This window comes from Quercus lobata, chromosome 4, assembly GCF_001633185.2.
Source record: "Quercus lobata isolate SW786 chromosome 4, ValleyOak3.0 Primary Assembly, whole genome shotgun sequence".
Lineage (NCBI taxonomy): Eukaryota > Viridiplantae > Streptophyta > Magnoliopsida > Fagales > Fagaceae > Quercus > Quercus lobata.
Genome location: NC_044907.1, coordinates 43,396,043 through 43,417,921, shown reverse-complemented (window position 1 = coordinate 43,417,921; position 21,879 = coordinate 43,396,043). Strand labels below are relative to the sequence as shown.

Here is a 21,879-nt window from a genome sequence, read left to right as displayed (position 1 = left end):
CAAAATAAAGAACTAAATTAGAAAATGAATAAATAATAAAAAGAGTGAAAATATATCACAGAGTTATGATTTATTTGATCTAAGATAAAACTAAATAATAATAAAAAGAGAAAATATATCACAGAGTTATGGTTTATTTGAATTAAGATAAAAAAAAAAAATTATAAATTGAGAAAAACACACAACATGGATCACAAGAGGAAATTTCATCAGTTATCTTCTAAATAAAGTTGAAATAATAATTTCTGGCCACATGCCAATTATTAAGGGCACACGTAAAACACACAATATGGATCACAAGAGGGAAGTTCAACTATCTTTCCAAAAAAAGTAAAAATAACAATTTCTGGCTACATGCCAATTATTAAAGGCACACATATAACTCGCAATAGGGATCACAAGAGGAAAGTTCATCAGCTATGTTTCCAAATAAAGTAAAAATAACAATTTCTGGCTATATGCCAATTATTCAAGACACACGTATGCATCCTGTAGCACATTGAATTACTTACGATCCAGTCTTCGCTTTCCTGTCTAAGATTCTTGACCGATAAGTTGAAATGAGCATGTCATAAAGAAGGTGAGATTGCGTCCATGCGAAATTTGCGACCGGAACACTAGCAAGGCAAATAACAGGAATGACCATCCATGATTTTCCAGGCAGAATAATGAAAAGAGAAGTACAAAAGGTTATCATCATGGTTGCCATAGAGAAAATAAGGGTGAAAAGGCCTTTAATCATCTTTAGAGGTAAAGATTTAAGAAAATCGTCTTCTGCATAACGTGACGAGAGGATGCCAAGGAACGTCAGTACTGAAGTTGAGGCAGAAAGTAGAGACAATGTATCACATATTATAAAGACCATAAACACCTTATTGTTTGAGAACACTGGCCAGCCTGTATTTTGATTGTAACCGCCTGGAAAGGTAATTGCCGCTGCGAACATAATGGTAATAATTAGGGCACCTACCACAGTACAAGAAGTTGCTGTCTCCTTCATCCATTTTTCTCCTTCTTTCACTAAATCTTTGTGGCACTCCGTAAACAATTCTCGAGGTTTTTTACCATCTTTGTTTGTATATTCTAATAGAGAAGGACTAACCATTCTCTCCACCTCCTGCATTTAATAAAAAATATCACATAAAGACTACAGTTTAAGATTTAAATGAAAGAGTAATAGTCATAACAATATAACTTTCGTAATATTTTTTTCATAATAGTTGGGAAGCTTTTGTTGGTTTTAATCTTGACTCATTACTAACATTATTTTATCATATATTATTAACGATCTGTCATCTTACTAGTTTTGTAAATTTTTTTTTTTTTTTAATTTTTGTCTCTAAGGTTAGTGTATATAAAATATTAAGAGTATGTTTGATAAACTGTAATAGGCATTGTAGTATAATAGCTATTCCTATGATTTAGTAATTCAATATCTTGGTTATGTTTTTATTACAAGGAATAATCATTCCTTATAAATAGTTATTTTTTAAAACGATGAATAATTTCATAAGGAATAATTATTCATTTCTAAAAAAGTTGTAATAATTATTCCTTAACAGATGTAATAATTTCTAACATTAATATATTTCTAAATAAACAAACTTTTTATATCCACCTAACAATTATAAAAATAAAAAATCATCAAAATTATAACTCATCTCTCTAAAATTTAAAATATATTATTTTTTAAGAAATATAATTGTATGAATGAGATATTTCTTAAAATAAATCTTAAGTTTTATTCTAATGTTACAACTCACACTAAATGGGGAATACAATAGCAATTTTAATTTTTATTAATAGGAATAAAATGTATTGTAATGAAATAATTAAACATATTCATAAGTTTGATTATGAGTTGTAACATTATAATAGAACTTAATATTTATTTTAGGAAATATTTTACTCATATAATTATATTTCATTAAAAATAATATTTTTTTAAATTAGAGAGAAAAATGAGTTATTTTTTATGATTTTTTTATTTTTATAATTGTTACGTATATATGGAAAGTTTGTTCATTTGAAAATATATTAATTTTAGAAATTGTACCTACTAAAGAATAGCTATTACAACCCTTTTATAAAAGAATAATTATTTCTCATTTTAAAAAATAACTATTTATCAGGAATGATTATTCCTTGTAATAAAAACATTACCAAACTAAAGAATAATTAAATCATAAGAATAACTATTACATTACAGTATTTATTACCGTTTATCAAACATGCCCTAAACATATTTTATCTATAATTTTAAACAGACTGAGATGTATGATTTTTTTTTCTTTTATTTGAAAAGATCTATGATTCAATAATCTATCATGAATGAAAGGTTTATAGGATTTAAAAGTGACAAAAATAAATGTTAGAAAGCCTTTATATCAAGTTGTGTGTAGTATAACTTGCCCCACACTCCCTTAAAAGTTATCATAGCATTTGAGTGAAGTTGTGGTGTATATTTGTATTAAAACCCCTTTCGTCTCCCTTGTGTGTGTGTGTTTTTGTTTCTCAAAAAAAAAAAAAAAAAAAGGTTGTGTGAATTCATATTTTGAAAATTCAACTGTTAAATTGCATGTTTTATATATTCTTAATATGCATGCCAATTTTCATGCCAATCGGATGTAATTTGTCATTCAATCCATAAACTCATATTTTATGCATTATTTTAAACTACAAAAACTTGAATTTAAACAATTGATTGATGATATGACTGTTGATCTACAATTATCTTTAAATTTTGTAAGTATGGAGAATTTATGAAAATAATGTAATATAGTGGTGGATTTATCAAAATTCATATCTAATTAAAAAATATTGAGTGGTATAACATTATTTAAATTTATAAAAAAAAATTTAATGTAATTTTTGAAAGTCTTTCTTACATTTTCCAATACTATAATACTTGTAAAATTAAATTTTCCATGTTTAGCTATTTTTTAAGTACTATATAATAAATTTAATATTTATAGTGGTACAATTCCATATATGATATGACTGCAAATCAAACCTAATTATTATTGTTGTTTCTCAAACAAAAAAAAAAAAAACTTAATTATTATTCATACGTCAAAGCAAAGAAGAGAAAATTCTAATGGACCAATCACTTCAAGCCACAATGATTAAAAGTTAAAAGAGCACGAGATATTGTCTTTATTAAAAACTCTTTACTCAACAAGTAGAACTCATCAGTCAAGAGGTAAGAAAAAGCTTAAAAAAAATAAAAAAAACCACTAGGCTTACCAATTGATTCTTTTTCTCTTTTTTTGGGGGAGAGGGGGACACTGTGTTTTTTTAATAATTTAGGAAAGCTTAAGTTATACCTAGTATAACTCTAAGGAATGTTACACCACTTAAATCAACCATTTGATTATATTTTTTTTACACTCTACATGCTTACAAAATTTCAAGATAATTTAAAATCTTTAATTATGTTATTGATCAAATATAAAAATTACAATTTTTGTATTAAAAATTACAAATTTTACCTCTTTAAACCATGTTCAAATGTGCAATTTAGGAGTCAATTTTTCATTCACTTATGTTGGACAATATAGGCCTAGAAATTTAATTTTTGTAATCTCCTAATAATTATAATCCCTTCAATGAAGTTAGTTAATTAGTTGAGATTAGAATGTGTTAGTTAAAATTTGAACACATAAGACACATTTTACACTTGGCTTAATTCTTAGGGAACATGTTGAATTAGATAGCCAATTTAATCATGTAGGCCAATGAGATTATAATTAGTCTCTTATAAATACATGATTATTGTGGGGCCAGAGAACTTATGATCCGGCCCACGCTCTACTAGGGCCCAAGGCCCGTGCCGAGGAAGGTATTTGCCGAGGACGAACAGGGAAAGGCCGAAATGCCGGGGGCATAGCCGAGGATGACCCTGTCCTCGGCATTCCAAGACTTCAAAGGGAAGAGCAACATCTCGTTGAAGGCTGCCCCCAAAAAGCCCCCTGAAGAAGAGGCGAATAGAATGGGACCCACGTGGGGGTACGGTGCGGAACTAGTTCAAGATAAATACGTTCCCTCCGCATTAAATGCGCCCGCAAACGTCCTAACCATATTAATAAGAAAAGACGCCTGAACAGGGTGACTTCGGTCATCGCAACTAACAAAAAGCAAGGGAAGGCAGCTGATGAGACGGGTACTTAAGTAGGCACCTGCCTGATCAACAAGTGGAGGGCTAGGATCAACCAAGAAGGGCTATATAATGTGAAGGTTGATGCGCCAAAAAAAGGACGGGGGGAAAAAAGGCCAAGAACGAGAGCCTCCTAGACCGCCTCAAGGAGAAAGACTCCTCGAGCGAACACGGTTTAATTCTGTATGAACACCATGACTAACTACTGTCCGGTGACCAAGGCCTAGCCTTTCAAGCCCACGCACTACAAATGATATTGTTTGGTCCATTTTTACATGCGAACCCAGTATCATTTTGGGTCGTTACAAATGGAGTCCCTACAATTATAATTCTTAATTAGGTATTATATGAATATACCAAATTGTTGCTCAGTGCATTTCCTCTCTCTATGTGTTTCTCTCTTCTCAATTCTCTTTAGGGCGACTACCTCCAATGTAATCAAATTCCTTTTAATTTCCATCCATTTTCATATAATTTCCATTCATTCCCATTAGGAATCATTGGATTCCAAACAACTCCTTAATGACTTTTGGCAAGTGTCCATTGATGTTTATCTTCTCATGAAAGAGAACACATTCCAATGCATACCCACCTCAAAGGATCAATCCCTCTTTTATTTTTGCTCAAAAAGGACCAGTTAAACACTTGCATACAACCATTTTTCTACCAAATAAATGTTATAGTTTTGCTAAGTAACTATCCTCTCTTTATGATAGGTGTTTACACTTTTATTAATTATTAAGTTAGTTTGCCTTAAATTAAACTCTATTACCAATAGTTTATGTTGGACCTTGTGCCTTATTGATCCATCCAACGACCAATTGGTGAAGGATGAGAGGGCACAAATCTTTTATAACATTCGATTACAGACCAAGCCCATTGGTATTGGAGCAAATTATGAAATCCCTCACAATCCCTCTCTCACAATCCAGCTCCAATGACTCAAACCTATGATCGGGCTCTGATACTACTTGTCGAACTGTGTGCCTTACCGATTTATCCAATGACCAATTGGTGAAGGATGAAGGGTTACAAATCTTTTATAGCATTCGATCGTAGACCAAATCCATTGGTATTAAAACGAATTGTGAAATCCCTCATAGTTTACTGTATGTAAAATTCGATTATCATGGTTGTGTCAGGTAATTATTTTTGCTCTGTGACAATTTTTTATACTCACTAATCATTAAGATAGTTTACATTATATGAAACTCTCTATTACCACAATGTGGTTGTTTTAGGTGACTATCTTTGCTTTGTGACAAGTTTTTATACCCTCAATATTTATTACGATAGTTTACAATAGATGAAACTCTCTCTTACCAATGGATTACTCTTCATAAAATCTTATTAGGGTTTGGTTGGTTAGGGGATGGAAAAGTGGGAGGATAGAAAATAGTGTGAATGGAAAAGTGGAAGAATAGAAAATAATTTTGTTTTTTCTCATATGTGTTTAGTTGGGGTGGAAAAGTGAAGGAGTGAAAAACTTTTTTGTTTGGTTGAAAATGAAAATAAGAGGATAGAAAATTGTGTTTGTATATATTTACTCTTATACCCCAATTACATTAAAAGAAAACTAATAATTTATAAGGGGGAAAAAGGTTTTTTTTTTTTTAATTGACATTAAGCTTGAATAAAAAAAATAGAAACCAACGTTGAAGAGGGAGAGCAGATAGGTAATTTCTCATATTAAGCCCACTTTCTTCCCCATTTTATCCCAAATTTGGGGAGAAAAGTCACTCTTCACAAAATGTGGGCTCGAGGAAAAAGTTGTTTTCTCCCCCATTTTCTCTCCCTGGAACCGAACACACACACACTAATCTTTCTCTCCTCCATTTTTCATCCCTCCTATTTTTGCTCCAACCAAACGGACTCTAAATTTTGAAGAAATATACAACTCTACTTCAACTAAATTTATTACCAAAAGTTTCAAGTAATTTATATTAAAATTTAATGTTTATTTAAAATATTATCATATATACTTATTTTATATAATAAAAGTTAGGTCTATAACACATGGTTGCGCCAAGTAACCTCACCAAATTACTACAATTTTTTAAATAAAAACAACTTATTTGTTTTTATGAACTTTTTCTCTACTACTTAATCCCTTTTCTTCTTATTAGATAAAGTAATAATTAGTGTTTTTAGAAATAATTTTAAACACAAGCAATAGATTAATTGTTCTTTAAAGAAATTTTACTCTACCGCATTATCCATTCTTTGCTTTAGATAAATACAAAAGCTTAATGATTAGTATCAACTTTTCTTTCCTTTTTTTCCTTTTTTTTTTTCTTTCTTATCTTTTACAATTTGTTGATATCATCAACTTCCTTCTTTTTTCCTATTTTGTTTTTACTTTTTGTTGATTTTTTTTTTTTTTTTTTTTTTTTTGTTCTTTTTTTAGTTACGTTAAGTGACAATTTTATTCCTAATTCAATTTTCTCCTTCTCTTATACTCTATCTAATTTTATTTAATAATTCCACCATTAATGTTGCTTCACTGAATATTATCCTTTCCAACTTTGATGTGCTAAAACATATGCTATATATCCAAGAGTTAGGCCCTTTTGGATATACACCATTGTAAGTTTCTTTAAGACCTTCCTCCCTCTGTGTGTGTTAAAAATACTTAGTATTCAAAAAAAAAAAAAAAAAACACTTTGATGTGCTTTACGACTTGTTTTAAAAACACTAAACATTCAACCCAACAGCTAGGATAATGTCACCGTGGTGAGTCCGAGTTTCAACAGGTCACTGGCCACAACTATTTCTAATTTTTAATTAATCTAAGAGATCAACATAGTTATTATTTTCCTGGTTGATGGTGAAAATTTCTTTTCTTCCATATCACTTGGCTTGCAAGAAGAGATTACCCAAGAATTTATACACACATGATTAATCTTACATTTAATTTATGTGGGACATTAGGATCATAACATTGTAAAACAAATTCCCCCCTCCCCTTGTGATTACGAAGGTTATGTACCTAAAACTGAAGTTGAATGATATAACTTATTTAACCTTTTTATTCTAAGAGATAACCTTATTCGACCTTGTTATCGGAAATTCTAATCATCCAATAAAGACTCATAAATTGGTTCTACTTTTTAACTCAGTGTTAATTAATTTTCTTCCTAATGTTTTTTATTTTTTATTTCTGCTCTTGTTATAAGTGATTCAATCATCTTAAAATTGTTAGAGGCTCTTAAATTGACACAAATTCAAAGTTTTGTACTCTTTAACTCACTTTTAATTTATGAGAAATGTTAATGGATGCCCTAAGGGCATTTGTTAATAAATCATTTTAAGAAATGTTTTATTAAAAAAGAAAAAAAAACAATTAATATATTTACAAATTTTTTTAAATATATATATAAGATAGAAATTCTACTCTAACTTAATTTAAGTGTATATGTGTGTGAAATTTCCTCCTAGAAACTTAAACTTGGCCCTTACCCCCTACACCCTACAAGCACTTATACTTAGGGAATAACCATCGCACTAACAACTTTTTCTATTTTTCATAAAAGTTATGTTAAAACTTTTCTAAAATGATTTGTTAACAATTGCTTTAAGAGCACCCGTTAACATAATCTTTAATATATATATATATATATATATATATATTTGGTCTTAGAAGAAGTTGTGCCAAGTGACACATTTTTCTTTACGACAATTGCTTACCATCTAATTAATTATTAATTATTCTTTTTTGATAATGTTAAGATGATTTATCCTAAATTAAAGTTAACTGCCAGTAATTTAATCTATGTTAAACTCAATCATCCGAGTTTCAAAAAATTTAAAACTCAACTTCAATTGAAATACTATTACCAAATTTCAAATAATGTAAAATAAAATTTAATATTTATATTTATGTCAATTATTGTGATTATATAATATTTTTTTAATATATTAAAATTTACGCACTACACACCATATTTGCACCAAGTGTTTTAATATTAATATATGTATGTATTTTTTGAACATCTTACATTTAATATGATTTTGTCATATGACTCATTAATTATTATATATTTAATTTATTTTAGGTAAAAAAATCTAATAAATTGTCAAGTAAGTCACTAATTATTAAAAGCCGAGTTCAATACTATATAGTAAAAGCTGAGTTCTAGAAAGCCGAGTTCTAGAAATTGAGACTCTGCAAAGTAGTTATCTTCACTATGGAACAAGTGGCTAGGTTATCTTCACTATGGGACAAGTGGCTAGGAGTATAAAAGATGCCAGGGTTAAAGAAAAGATGATAGGGTTATCAAAAATTAAACAACTCAAAAGGGTTGCGCAAAGTCTCGAACTAAGGCTCACCACTAAGTTACTAACCCTTAAATGCTTTATAATTAAAAATGAATGAATAAGTAGATAAATAAATAAATACATAAATAAATATATTGGTTCGGTTTGGTCGGTGTCGAGGTGGAAAAATCTAGCATAGCCACCGAAACAGAAAACCAATTTTTTTTGCAGTTTTGGTCACTCCATTCAATTGGCCGGAGTTTTTTACACCCGTACAAGTGGCTAAACTTTCATTAAAATTATTTTTTATAAAAAAATTCATGGAATCTAAAATAAAAATTTTATATTTATTTTAATAATTTTGAACATTTATCATAATTTTGCATTTCAATAAAGTAAAACTTATACACTACATATGGTCAATACAACAAGTGGCACAATAATATGTATACGCTACGGTGTATGTTCTATTAAAGTTTCAAGTGAATCATTGCAAGTTTCAATAGTATTTTTATTTATACTGCTAGAGAGAGGAAATATTACAATTATTTTTTTTAATTTTTTTTTAATAGAACTCAAATGGAGTTTTAAAAAACTAAATCTTAGTCTGATGGTAAAGATCATAAGTAGACGTCATATATTTAAACTCTCTATAAAAAAAATAAAATAAAAACTCAAAAACAACTCATCACTGAAATTATATTAAATACATATAAAGCGAGAGATATTACCTTAAACCATTGACGTTCACTCTGCATAAGAAAAGCATTGCCTGGAACGCTATTACTTGCAGCGGAAGATTCGAACATGGCAGCTATATGTAATATGTTATTTTTCTTGTTATCTGTCGCAGCTAATAATGAGTTATTTGAAGTAGTTAAGTTCTTTTCATTAAACCTGTATAGGAAGTTAAATACTTCTTTCTGACGATGTAGAACGGCAATCATAATCATGTTTCGTTTCGTGGACTTTTCCCGACACAACGTTGAAAAATCAGGGAATGTATCCAGTATTTCAGAAACAAACTCAACTATCCCTCTCTTGACAGCGATGCAGATGGCTTCAAAAACAAGACCCTTTTCTAGTCGATCAGCACTGACTTTTGGTAACTCGCGGCACATGTGGCGTAGAACAGCTCTGGATTGTTTATGAAGCGACTTCGATTCATATATTTGATTCAATCCTGAATCAATTAATAATTAAAACAATATTGTTTAGTGAACTAAATGAAGAAAAATAAATAAATAAGATAGAGCAAAATGAAGAAAATAGAAAAATTTTGAACACAGTCAATCACTAACATATGAAACTAATTGACTAAATGTAGCATATATACCCAAGAGTTTGAGGATATCCGAGACAAATCCAGGAGCTGCAAAGTGAAAAAAGAAAAATAATCAAAATCAAAAAAGAAAAATATTGGTTGGTTAGCTTCTAGAATCTAGCTACAGCACCATTCTTGCAAAATCAACCGTCGGAAACAACTACTTTACCCTCAATTTAATTAGTTAGTTTTTGTTTTGTTCTTTTTTTTTTTTTTTTTTTTTTTTTTTTTTTTTTTTTTGGAGCTTACTCTCTTATTTAATCCAATAGTTTCTACTTTCAATTATTAAGTAACTATGGAATTTTGAATTTTAAAAAAATTTAAGTAAGATATTGGCTCAAGTGGATCAGGATTCCGTTAACCTGACTTAATGGGGTTCTTATTAAAAGTATATTAGCTTTTTCGGATTGAATTTTTTTTTTTTTTTTTCTGAATGGCAACACTTGAATAGACTTTTTTTTGTTTTTTTTTTAATTAAGAGCATCTCCAATAGATATTCTAAAGCTATTTTTGGACCAAACACACAAAAAATTATCTCCTACAACCTCTCTAAACTTTAAATTTTTTTTAGAGTTGTTTTATGGTAGCTCTCTTGGTGTGGAGAGCACTGTAGCTTCTCTATACAAGTTTAATATAATATAAAACATTCATTCTTATAATTCTTTATTCAAGTTTTTTTTTTTTTTCTTCTCTCATACAGACCAGCTCTCCGTCTCTCCCAGTCTCACTCTCAAAGTCACACTCAACAAAAGACTTGGAGGCATATTTTGCCAAGCACACAGCATTCTGTTACAAAATTAGTGGAACAACAAAAGTTTTCTGGTCCTCCTATTTGCATCATGACTTCCAGAATTGGCGAAGCTTTCCAAGGCCAATTTTATTTTATTTTTTGGTTTTGAAGCAAGTTCCAAAGATCTTTGCCAGACGTTGGGTTTTTAAAGATTTGTTGATTTGGGTGTTGTGGATTTTGGGTATTGTTGGATGATACAATCTGGGTTAAGATTTGCATAATGTTGGATGATAAAATCTGGGTTTCAAGATTTGGGTGGTTTTTTTTTCTTTTAGGAGATTTGGGTGTTGTTGAATGCAGAAGATTTTGGTGTTGTTGATTTAATTGTAGCCATGGAGTTGTAATAGATTTTTTTTTTTTTTTTTTTTTGGGGGGGGGGGGGGGGGGGGGAGGAAGTAAAGAAACAATATTTAAATGGGGATAAAAAAAAAATGATAGAAAGTCTGTTAGAAAGTGAATATGAAAAAGTAGGCAATATTGTTCATTCTTCAAATAGTGAAAAAAATTTAGAGAAACTACTATAAATACTCTTATTATATTTTTGTGAATACTTGAATATGTGTTTGCATTGAGTGTTATTCTCAACAAAAAATAAAGCTTAAATAAAGCTTGAATAGAAATATTTATTTGTTATTTGGTATGAGCCTTTAGGGTGTTTTTAGGATTTGGATTTTAGGAGAGCCTTTTTATACTATTCTTTGTAATCTCTATATGTGTGTGTTAAATTTTCTCCTTGTTGCTACCTATGGACATAACTTACACAAGTCAAAGGTCAAATCGTATAAATTCTTTATTTATACCATTTGTTTTGGAAATCTTCTAATGTCTATAAAAGTTTTCACAATCAATTTTGTGTGGGAGTGCAATCCGAAAATCCTTTCCCGCAACAGACAGTATCAGAGTCAGCCTAGACATTTTGTATTTGCTTTCTTTAGATATTTTGTTGATTGGTTTGTTGATTTGATTATTGGGAGATAACAAGTAAATCCTTTGCAAGGCCTATGGCAGATTGGAAGAGCACTAGCATTGAAAAATGCTATCCTATACTATTATACCATCCCAAAAAGCCACTTTATTACTTATACCATCCCATTTTACAATACCTCCCACATCCTAAAACTCTATTCTTATTAAAATATTATTCTTTAATCTTTTTTTATTATTTCTTTTTAACCAATTTTTTTTTTTTTTCAGTTCTACTTTCCTAGGCTTTCCAACCGTTTCTTTTTTTTTCCTCTGCCTCCCTCAACACCAGCTCCTCTCACAGAACCACAAAGACCCATCACCGATCAACCCACCACCGATCAACCCACAACCCAACCACTACCCAAACACGACCCAAACCCCGGACCCAACCACCACCCACAACCCCTTTAAGCACCGGTCATAGCCAGAAAAAAAAACCAGCATCACAACAGAACCATCACGCACAAACACACGCACAAACACAACCATCAAACCTTAAACAGAGCAACAAACACACATAATCCAAATATCCGCCGGCGATTCGATTAACTGATTCCGGCAACATGTACAAATGAGTTTCTCTAAAATCCCACCGGAACAAAAATCCCAATTAAAAAAAAAAAAAATTAAACCAGCATCACAACAGAACCCGATCTCCACTCCGATCTCCAATCTCCGATCTCCGTGACCCACGCCGTGACCAATTAGCCATACCCACAACCCACTTCAGCTCACTCCGATCTCCGACTCCGCGACCCATGCCGTGACCCGCGCCGTGACCCACTTCAGCCACTCCGATCTCCGATCTCTGTGACCCACGCCATGACCCACTCCGATCTCCGTGACCCACAACTCACCTCAGCCATACCCACCACTTCCTTTAAGCACCGGTCACAGCCAAAAAAACAAAGCAGATGAGAAAGAGATGATGATGTTTGGGTTTGAAAGAGGAAAGAGCAGAGAGATTGAAGAGAGCGGAGAGAGCAGATGATGTTTGGGTTTGGAAGAGGAAAGAGCAGAGCAGAGAGAATGTGAAGAGAGCGGAGAAAGAGAGAGGAAGAGGAAAGAGCAGAGCAGAGAGAATGTGAAGAGAGCGGAGAAAGAGAGAGTGAAGAGAGAGAAATCGGTGGATTAAAATATATATATTTTTTATACCATTGTGCTACAGTACAATTCTAAAGATAGAATTGTACTGTAGCACTATTGTAAAAATTTTTACAATAGTTGTGTTTAGCATCCTTTGATGCAGCACATTTTAAGCCATAAAATGCTAAAAAAGGCTTAGATATAGCATTAGCATTTTTCAATGCTAATGCTCTTAGGAACATTGTCTTTAATGCCAAATTTGGGGTAGATAAATTTAGTGGAATGGATAACTTCAACATGTGACAACGTGATGTTATGAATATCTTGATCCAACAAGAGTTGGATATTGCATTGTAAGATAAACTTGAAGGGATGCCAGTAAAAATTAGAAGAAGATCAATAGACAAAGCTTCAAGCTTGTGGCACCATCTATTTGTGTTTGGCGCTTTGGCCAATTATAAAAAATATTTTGTTATGAGGTAGATGGTGTTGCGTGCACGTTACACCCTCAGATTCCTTCACACATATTTGTCAAAGCTCATTTATGAGGTTGTTCCAAAAAGTCTTCATAGCTAGCTTTTCCATTTATTGAGAAATGACCAAAGCTTGGGAGGTCTAACTTCTCTTGATGAGAAGTGATCCAAAGCGTGTTGGACACGTTGAAGAAAGAGAAAAGAAAGAAGCAAAGGGTCATTCGGCCTTGAGTGAAGAGCTGAAGTAAGAGAGCCATTATGAGAAAAACACAAGTGAGAGTTTCAGGAGGTGTGGTTCGAAAAGATAGAGAGAAACACAGTGAGAGCGTGAGAGAATGAAAAAGAAAAATGAGACATTTTTTTTTGCTCAAGTTACACACAAGGAAGATAAATTGGTAGAGTTCTCATGAAATTTTTGAGTGCTACAACCATGGAAAGTTGGAGTATTCAAAGGAAGATTTTACTACTAGTTTTGTGGTGAAATTGTATACTCCTTGAGATTTATTTGTTGTATATCCAATTTATTGTGGACTCAAATTTAGCATAAACTTAATAGTTGTAATCTCTATTTCATAGTGAATATTTTTCGGAGCTGCCCCGAGATTTTTCCCTCTACACTAAAAGGTTTTCCACGTAAGATTTTGTGTTCTTATGTGGTTGTGTTTATGTGGTGCTTGCTGGAATTTTTTTGTTTCCATAATATTGCTATTGCTTGGTAATTATATATTTTAATTCACACATAGATATAGAGGGGATTAGGATTTTTCCCCAACAAGTAGTATCAAAGCTATTGGTTGCTTGGGTTTGATTGTCTTGTGTTGGATTAAATGGAGAATATGACTATGAATACTATGGTTAAACTCTTGGCGTCGAATTATTCGATATGGAAGCTGATAATGGAAGATGTCCTTTATTGCAAGGATTTGCATGACCCTATTAAGGGTGATAGTGTCAAGCCTAGTGATATGTCAAATAGAGACTGGGAGAAATTAAATAGAAAAACTATCAGGTGTATTAGACAATGCATCAATGTCAGTGTTTTTCACCATGTGTCTTAGGAAACAAATGCAGAGGCTCTTTGGGAAAAATTAAGGAGTCTTTATGAAAGAGAGACAGCTCAAAATAATATTGCTAGAAAGTTTGTGAATTTGAAGCTTAAGGAGGGTAAGTCCATTGTCAGGCACCTTAGTAAGTTCCAGGACTTGGCTAATCAAATGGTTACAATGAAGCTAGTAATAAATGATGAGTTGCAAGCTTTATTGTTTCTGAATTCCTTACCTGACAGTTAGGAGACTTTGGTAGTGTCACTTAGTAATTCTGCTCTGAATGGTGCATTACAACTTGCCATGGTTAAAGATAGTTTGCTTAATGAAGAAACTAGAAGAAAGGATATGGGCAAGGATATTGCACAAGCTCTTGTCACAAAGAACAGGGAGAGAAGAGTAGAAATTCTAAAGGGCGAGGTAAATCTAGAAGTCGGTCAGAATTAAAAGGAAAATTCAAGTGCTTTTATTGTGATAAAGAAGGTCACATAAAAAGGAACTGCAAGGCTTGGCAAAACAAACAGAAGGAGGATAAAAATCAGAAAAGGGTGGATAATAAGAACATTGCTGCTGTTATAGTGTTGGAAGATGAGGTCCTAGCCTTAGGACAAGATGATTGTTGTACAGTTTCAGATCCTTATGTTGAATGGGTGATGGATTCAACTGCTTCCTACCATGTCACTCCAAGAAAGGAGTTATTCACTTCATACAAAGCGGGAAACTTTGGGAGAGTGAAGATGGGCAATGATAGTTATGTAGACATTGTGGGAATTGGTGATATTTGTGTTAGAACTAACATTGGATACACCCTGATTTTGAAAGATGTGGACATGTTCCAAATATTCGCCTGAATTTGATTTCCACTCATGTTCTTGATAAAGAAGATTATGGCAATTATTTCCGTGATGGAAAATGGAGGCTTAGCAAAGGATCATTGGTGTTTGCTAGAGGAAAGATTTGTTGTACACTTTACAAGACACAAGTAAAGTTGTGCAAGGATGTTGTTAGTGCAGCTTAGGAGGATTCTTTGCCTAACTTATGGCATAGGCGGCTGGCTCACATTAGTGAAAAAGGGTTGCAAATTTTGGCAAAGAAGTCTCTTATTCCCTTTGCCAAAGGTACGTCACTAAATTCTTGTGATTTTTGTTTATTTGATAAACAACATAGAGTTTCATTTAATATACCCTTTACTAGAAAACTCAATGTATTAGATCTTATTTATTTTCATGTATGTGGTCCCATTGATGTTGAGACTTTAGGTGGCAATAAAGGTGTGGATTTATGTTTTGAAAACAAAAGACTAGGTATTTGAGCACTTCAAGAAATTTCATGCCATGGTGGAAAGAGAGAAAGGAAAGCCTTTAAAGTGTCTCCATAGTAATAACGGTGGTGAATACACATCTAATGAATTCAAGAATTATTACTTTGAGAAAGGCATTAGACATGAGAAGACAGTTTCTGGTACCCCACAGCAAAATGGTGTGGTAGAAAGGATGAACCGCACTACTGTTGAGAAGATTAGATGTATGTTGAGAATGGCTAATCTACCTAAGTCATTCTGGGGTTAAGCTTTTGTGACTGCATGCTACCTAATTAATAGATCTCCATCAGTTCCTTTGGATTTTGATATTCCAAAAAGAGTATGGACAGGGAAAGATGTTTCTTACTCTCACTTAAAGGTATTCGAGTGCAATGCGTTTGTTCATGTGCCTAAAGAACAAGCATCAAAGCTTGATAGCAAATCCACTCCATGTATATTTTTTGGATATGGAGATGCATAATTTGGCTACAAGCTATGGGATCCTAAAGCTACAGCTGAAGGTGTTCCTAATTTTACACCTACCTCTTCTTCCTTAGATAATGCCACAAATAGGGAAGAGGTACAAGATGAGAATTATGGTGATGAGCCAACTGAATTTGATGCTAATGAGCTAGCAAGTGTTGATGGTGATGATGTGACAGATATAGATGGTGTTGAGCAGGGGGAGCAGCTTCCTCCACTAGAGATGGTAGAACCTTCGATGAGAAGGCCTACTAGAGAGCGTCGTCCATCAAGTAGATACCCCACTTTTGAGTATACTATGATTACTGAAGAGAGGGGAGCCAAAAAGTTTTCAGGAAGTACAATCTCATAAGGATAAGCAAAGCTAGTTAAAGGCTATGGATGAAGAGATGAATTCTTTGAACAAGAATAAGACTTATAACTTGGTGGAACTTTCTAAAGGCAAGAAGGTATTGAAAAACAAATGAGTGTTCAAGCTAAAGAAAGATGGTGACAAGTTAGTAAAGTATAAAGCTCGATTGGTGGTCAAGGATTTCAGTCAGAAACAAGGAATTGACTTTGATGAGATATTCTCTCCAGTAGTCAAGATAAGTTCCATTCAGGTAGTTCTAGGATTAATAGCTAGCTTGGATCTTGAGCTTGAGCAACTTGATGTGAAGACATCTTTTCTTCATGGTGATTTGAAAGAAGAAATCTACATGGATCAACCAGAGGGATTTAAAGTGAAAGGGAAAGAACACATGATTTGCAAGTTAAAGAAGAGTAGTACAAGAAGTTTGACTCATTCATAGTGGGTCACGGGTACACAAGGACAAATGTAGATCATTGTGTGTATGTTAGAAAATTTCCCAATGGTAAATTTGTTATTCTTCTGCTATATGTAGATGATATGTTGATAGTAGGACAAAATGCAAGTGTAATTAGAAATTTAAAGGATGACTTGTTCAAGTCATTTGATATGAAAGACTTAGGTCCTACAAGGCAAATTTTGGGTATGTAGATTCTACGTGACAAGAAAGTTAAGAAGCTATGGTTATCACAAGAGAAATATATTGAGCGGGTTCTTGAAAGGTTCAATATGAAACATGCCAAGCCAATCAGTACACCTCTTGGTGCTCATTTCAAGCTAAGAAAGAGATCTTGTTCTTCATCAAAGAAAGAGAAGGGAGACATAGCATCAACTATTTATTCCTCAACAGTTGGGAGTTTGATGTATGCTATGGTTTGCACATAACTAGATATTGCACAACAGTTGGGAGTTTGATGTATGCTATGGTTTGCACATAACCAGATATTGCTCATGCAATTGGTGTTGTCAGCTGGTTCACAGTTAATCCTAGTAAAAATCACTAGGAAGCAGTGAAGTGGATTTTTAGATATTTGAGAGGTAGCTCTAAATTGTGCTTGACTTTTGGTGATTTTAAACCAATTTTGGAGGGTTATGTAGATGCAGATTGGGCAGGTGACCTTGATGGTAAGAAATCTACATCGGGATATTTATTTATTTTTTCAAGGGGAGCTGTATCATGGTAGTCAAGATTGCAGAAGTGTGTTGTCTTATCTACAACTAAAGCTAAGTATATTGCAACTAATGAAGCAGGTAAAGAGATGCTTTGGTTGAAACGGTTTCTCCAAGAATTGGGTTTGAAGCAAGATGGGTATGTAGTTAATTGTGATAGTCAGAGTGCTATAAACTTGAGCAAGAATTCTATGTACCATTTACACTCGAAGCACATTGAGGTGAGATACCATTGGTTGAGACTAGTTGTTGAACAACAGTCATTTGAATTAGAGAAGATTCACACAGATGAAAATCCAGCTGACATGTTGACCAAGGTTGTGTCAAGAGAGAAGCTCAAGCTTTGTGTCGGGTTGGCCAGCATGAATTCTAACTAAAGACTTAGGTTGAAGATCTCCTCTGTAGTATGCTGGAGGGGAAGATTATTGGGTGCACATGACACCCTCAGATTCCATCACACATATTTTTCAAAGCTCATTTATGAGCTTGATCTAAAAAGTTTTATAGCTAGCTTTTCCATTTATTGAGAAATGACCAGAGTTTGGGAGGTCTAACTTCTCTTAATGAGATGTGATCCAAAGCGTGTTGGACACGCTAAAGAAAAAGAAAAGAAAGAAGCAAAGGGTCATTCGGCCTTGAGTGAAGAGCTGAAGCAAGAGAGCCATTCGGCCATTATGAGAAAAACACAAGTGAGAGCTTCAAGAGGTGCAGTCCAAAAAGATAGAGAGAAATACAATGAGAGTGTGAGAGAGTGAAAAAGAAAAATGAGACATTTTTCTTTGCTCAAGTTACACACAAGGAAAATAAATTAGTGGAATTCTCATGGAGTTTTTGAGTGCTACAACCATGGAGAGTTGGAGTATTCAGAAGAAAATTTTGCTACCAGTTTTGTGGTGAGATTGTATTTACTCCTTAAGATTTATTTGTTGTACATCCAATTTATTGTGGACTCAAGTTTAGCATAAACTTGATAGTTGTAATCTTTATTTTATAGTGGATATTTTTCGAAGCTACCCCATGGTTTTTCCCTCTACACTAGAGGGTTTTCCACGTAAGATTTGGTGTTCTTGTATGGTTGTGTTTATGTGGTGCTTGCTAAAAATTTTTTGTTTTCATAATATTGCTATTGCTTGGTAGTTATATATTTTAATTCACACATAGACATAAATGGGATTAGGATTTTTCCCCAACAGATAAAGGTTAAGGAGCAATGTAAAAAGTCGAAGGACAAGTACATTACCAAGAGTGAGAAGAACCAACTTTATTTGAAGAAAAACTCTTGTTTTTAGTACTGTGAACGTATTTTTGTGTTCGAACATTTGAATGATTATGATAAACTATTAGCTGATTTGCAAAATTTAGAAGTTTGAAATTAGTACTGAGGATAGATTTCTCTTGTTATTTAACTCACCGCTTGATACATATGACCATCTTATTACTAGTTAGTAGGCCTACAGATATATAGTTAGTAAGGCTTTAACATAGGGGCATGTATAATAATAGGAAGTTTGGTAGGAGAGGTAAATCTAAATCGAAATGTAAAGGAACAACTAATAAGAAAGTTGGGAAAGATGAATGTGTTTTTTGTCACAATAAGGAGCATGGGAAGAATGATCGTCATCTTTTGAAAAATAAGGATGAGAAGGATTTCAATGCAAATGTAGCAGAGTAGTAATGGTAATTTGATTTAGCTATGACTTGTTCATCATTATTTTTCCATTCAAACAAGTAAATTATGAATTCCATTTGTATCCATAATATGTGTGCATGATACCCTACACCATCTAGTCCAATACTTTCTGTATACTACCGTCATTTATTCTGTTTACATTTATGATATTGAGTATGTACTAGTGCTATTAGTGATACTATTAACTCATACTTGTATGAGTAGTAGTAATTTAAATCATGTTGCTGTCATATGTGATATTAATGAGTATTTTTCTTTTGAGAAAATAATGAGTATTTTTTTTTAATTGTGAGAAAATCTTTGGAATATCCATTATTATTAGTAATTAAGAGTGACTGTAGGACGTCTTTTTAAAATTAGATTAGGTGCAAATTAGATATTGTGAGGGTATTTTTTTAGTTTTTCAAACACATAATGGCATTTTAGTAATTTTGGTAAGGTTAAGAGTAATATGGAAGCAACATAATGGGCTAAGTGTTAATACCAAGGGAAATATATACTATATTATAGAAGTTAGGCTTAAAAGCTATGATTGCGCCAAGTGGCTACTCTCACTAATTAGTATTTTTTTTTTTTTTTTTTTGGAGAAAGTAATTAGTAAGTTAATTATATATTGTTTGGTAGGATATATTTCCTCAATTAAGGAATAATATTTAACAACTGTTTAATTTAAATAGAATTTTATATTTAAGTTTCAACAAATTTAAATTCTATTCAAACTCAAAATCTATTATAAACAACTTATAAACTTAAATCCCACACAACAACCCATGTTTTCTTTCTTAAAAAAAAATGAAAAAAAAAAAGAAAAAAGCAACCCATGTTTTGACTAAGAAATAATATTTAACAATAATTTAAATCAAATTTAAATTCTATTCAAAATAAAAATTAATTATCAAAAATTTATAAACTTAAATCCCGAACAACTCACATTTTTGGTTTTTTTTTTTTTTCTCCTCAAGTTGCATGATTTAACAATAATTTAATACAGATTTAAATTCTATTCAAACTAAAAGTTTATTAGAAAAAAATTTCTAAACTTAAATCCACAATAACCTGCGTTTTCTTTCTAAAAAAACAACTTATGTTTTAACTAAGGGATAATATTTAACAATAATTTAAAAAAAATGAAATTCTATTCAAAATAAAAGTTTATTATAAAAAAATTTTAAAATTAAATCCCACACAACCCACGTTTTTCTTTTTCTTTTTCCTCAAGTTGCATGATTTAACAATAATTTAAAACAAATTTAAATTCTATTCAAACTAAAAGTTTATTATAAAAATTTTCTAAATTTATATCGCATACAACCCTCACTTTTTTTTTCTCCTCAAGTCGCATCTTATTAAACTAATATTTTATTATGATATTAAGCAACAAAGCTCTTAACTAAGGGATAAGATTTAACAATAATTTAATTTAAATAAAACTTTATTGTCTAAGTTTTAAATTTTAAATTTTACTCCAACTAAAAGTCGATTATCAAAACATTCAGAACTTATATATATTCAACCATGATTTTTTGAGACAATCCTTCTTAACCAATAAGTCATCCTTATAATTGAATCCCACATAATACACCCAACGTTATTGTATTTCTTTTCTATTCAAAATGCAATTTACACTTATGTTTTAATCTAATAAAGTCATATTACTTATTGTTCTTTATTTCTGAATTTGCGTGCAGAATATTATGCCAAAAGAAGTTTACTATAAAGAAGGAACAAAATGGACACTCATTTAAGTTCTTGGTTCTCTTATGTAAGTTTTTATTGAATTTTTATATTCTCTATTTTTGAACTTTTTGTGTATGTTTTGATTTTCAATTTTGTTTATTTTATTTAATTTGTGAGTGTGTTGATTTTTTTAATTAGACTATTACTATGAAAAAATTAGTATTGAGAAACAATTTTGTTTATTATTATTTGTATTGACTAGGGCATAAATTAAACATAACTCAAATAGAAATGATCAAACTCATTTCATATCTCATATTAAGAAATTAACACAAAACCCAAAGAGAATTTTAAAATAGAAAAATAGATAAACATTGATAAAGTCTAAACTCTAAAGAATCGGAACTTAAAGTAATTTTTTATTAAAATTATATACTTATTTGATAATATATTATTACTATTTATTTAATAATTTAGTTTTAATTATTTTAAAATTTTTGAGTTTATGTATGAGTTTTTATCAAGCCGTACATCGTACGAGAATAATACTAGTAAAAGGATTAAAAGAGAGAGGCACTCCTCTTGAATACCTAAGAGGAGTAATTATTTTATCACTATCAATTATATTGAAAAGAAAATCATTCTATTATTGTTCATTATGTGATTAAAAATAAAGTATCATCGCACACCCTTCGCGTGATAATCACTCAATAAGTATAAGTGTTGATGGGATGTGGAGAACAAAAGTCGAGATTCAAGTTATAGTAAAATTCTATCTGGGAGCAAAATAAAACAAAGTAAAATAAAGTTTCCCAATATATTATTTTCATTAAGGCTGACTAAAAGATAAAAATCCTATCCAAAAAAAAAAAAAAAAGAAAGAGTTTTAACTTTTAAAAACAATTATCGGATCCAATCATTTCTTACTTACCACTTTCTCCCCTTCTCCCTTGTTGATGGGTATTTGTTAAAGGGAGTTCGTCGGTTGCACAATTGCATATACATCGCAGCAGATTTGGTCCTTGAATCTCAAGTAAAATAAGTTAGGCATCTATAATAATAATATTATTATTATTATTATTATTATTATTGAAAGACTATTTTTTTCTAATATT

The 21,879-nt window shown here is 31.6% G+C and overlaps 1 protein-coding gene across 7 annotated transcripts in view; it reads right to left on the bottom strand.

The window, feature by feature from the left end:
* Window positions 1–213: 213 nt before the first annotated feature.
* LOC115986537 (ankyrin repeat-containing protein ITN1-like) overlaps window positions 214–21,879 on the bottom strand; it is a 71,019-nt gene continuing 49,353 nt past the window's right edge. For 4 of the 7 annotated variants that reach the window (XM_031109661.1, XM_031109665.1, XM_031109662.1 and 1 more), the window contains 4 exons: window positions 21,696–21,785; window positions 9,750–9,785; window positions 9,145–9,596; window positions 214–1,117 (listed from right to left, as the gene is read on the bottom strand). In XM_031109661.1, coding sequence (XP_030965521.1) covers window positions 509–1,117; window positions 9,145–9,596; window positions 9,750–9,785; window positions 21,696–21,785 — 1,187 coding nt within the window. In that variant the 3' untranslated portion in view covers window positions 214–508. The remainder of the gene's footprint in view (window positions 1,118–9,144; window positions 9,597–9,749; window positions 9,786–21,695; window positions 21,786–21,879) is intronic. The other 3 variants (XR_004090769.1, XM_031109663.1, XM_031109664.1) reach the window with 3 other exon arrangements.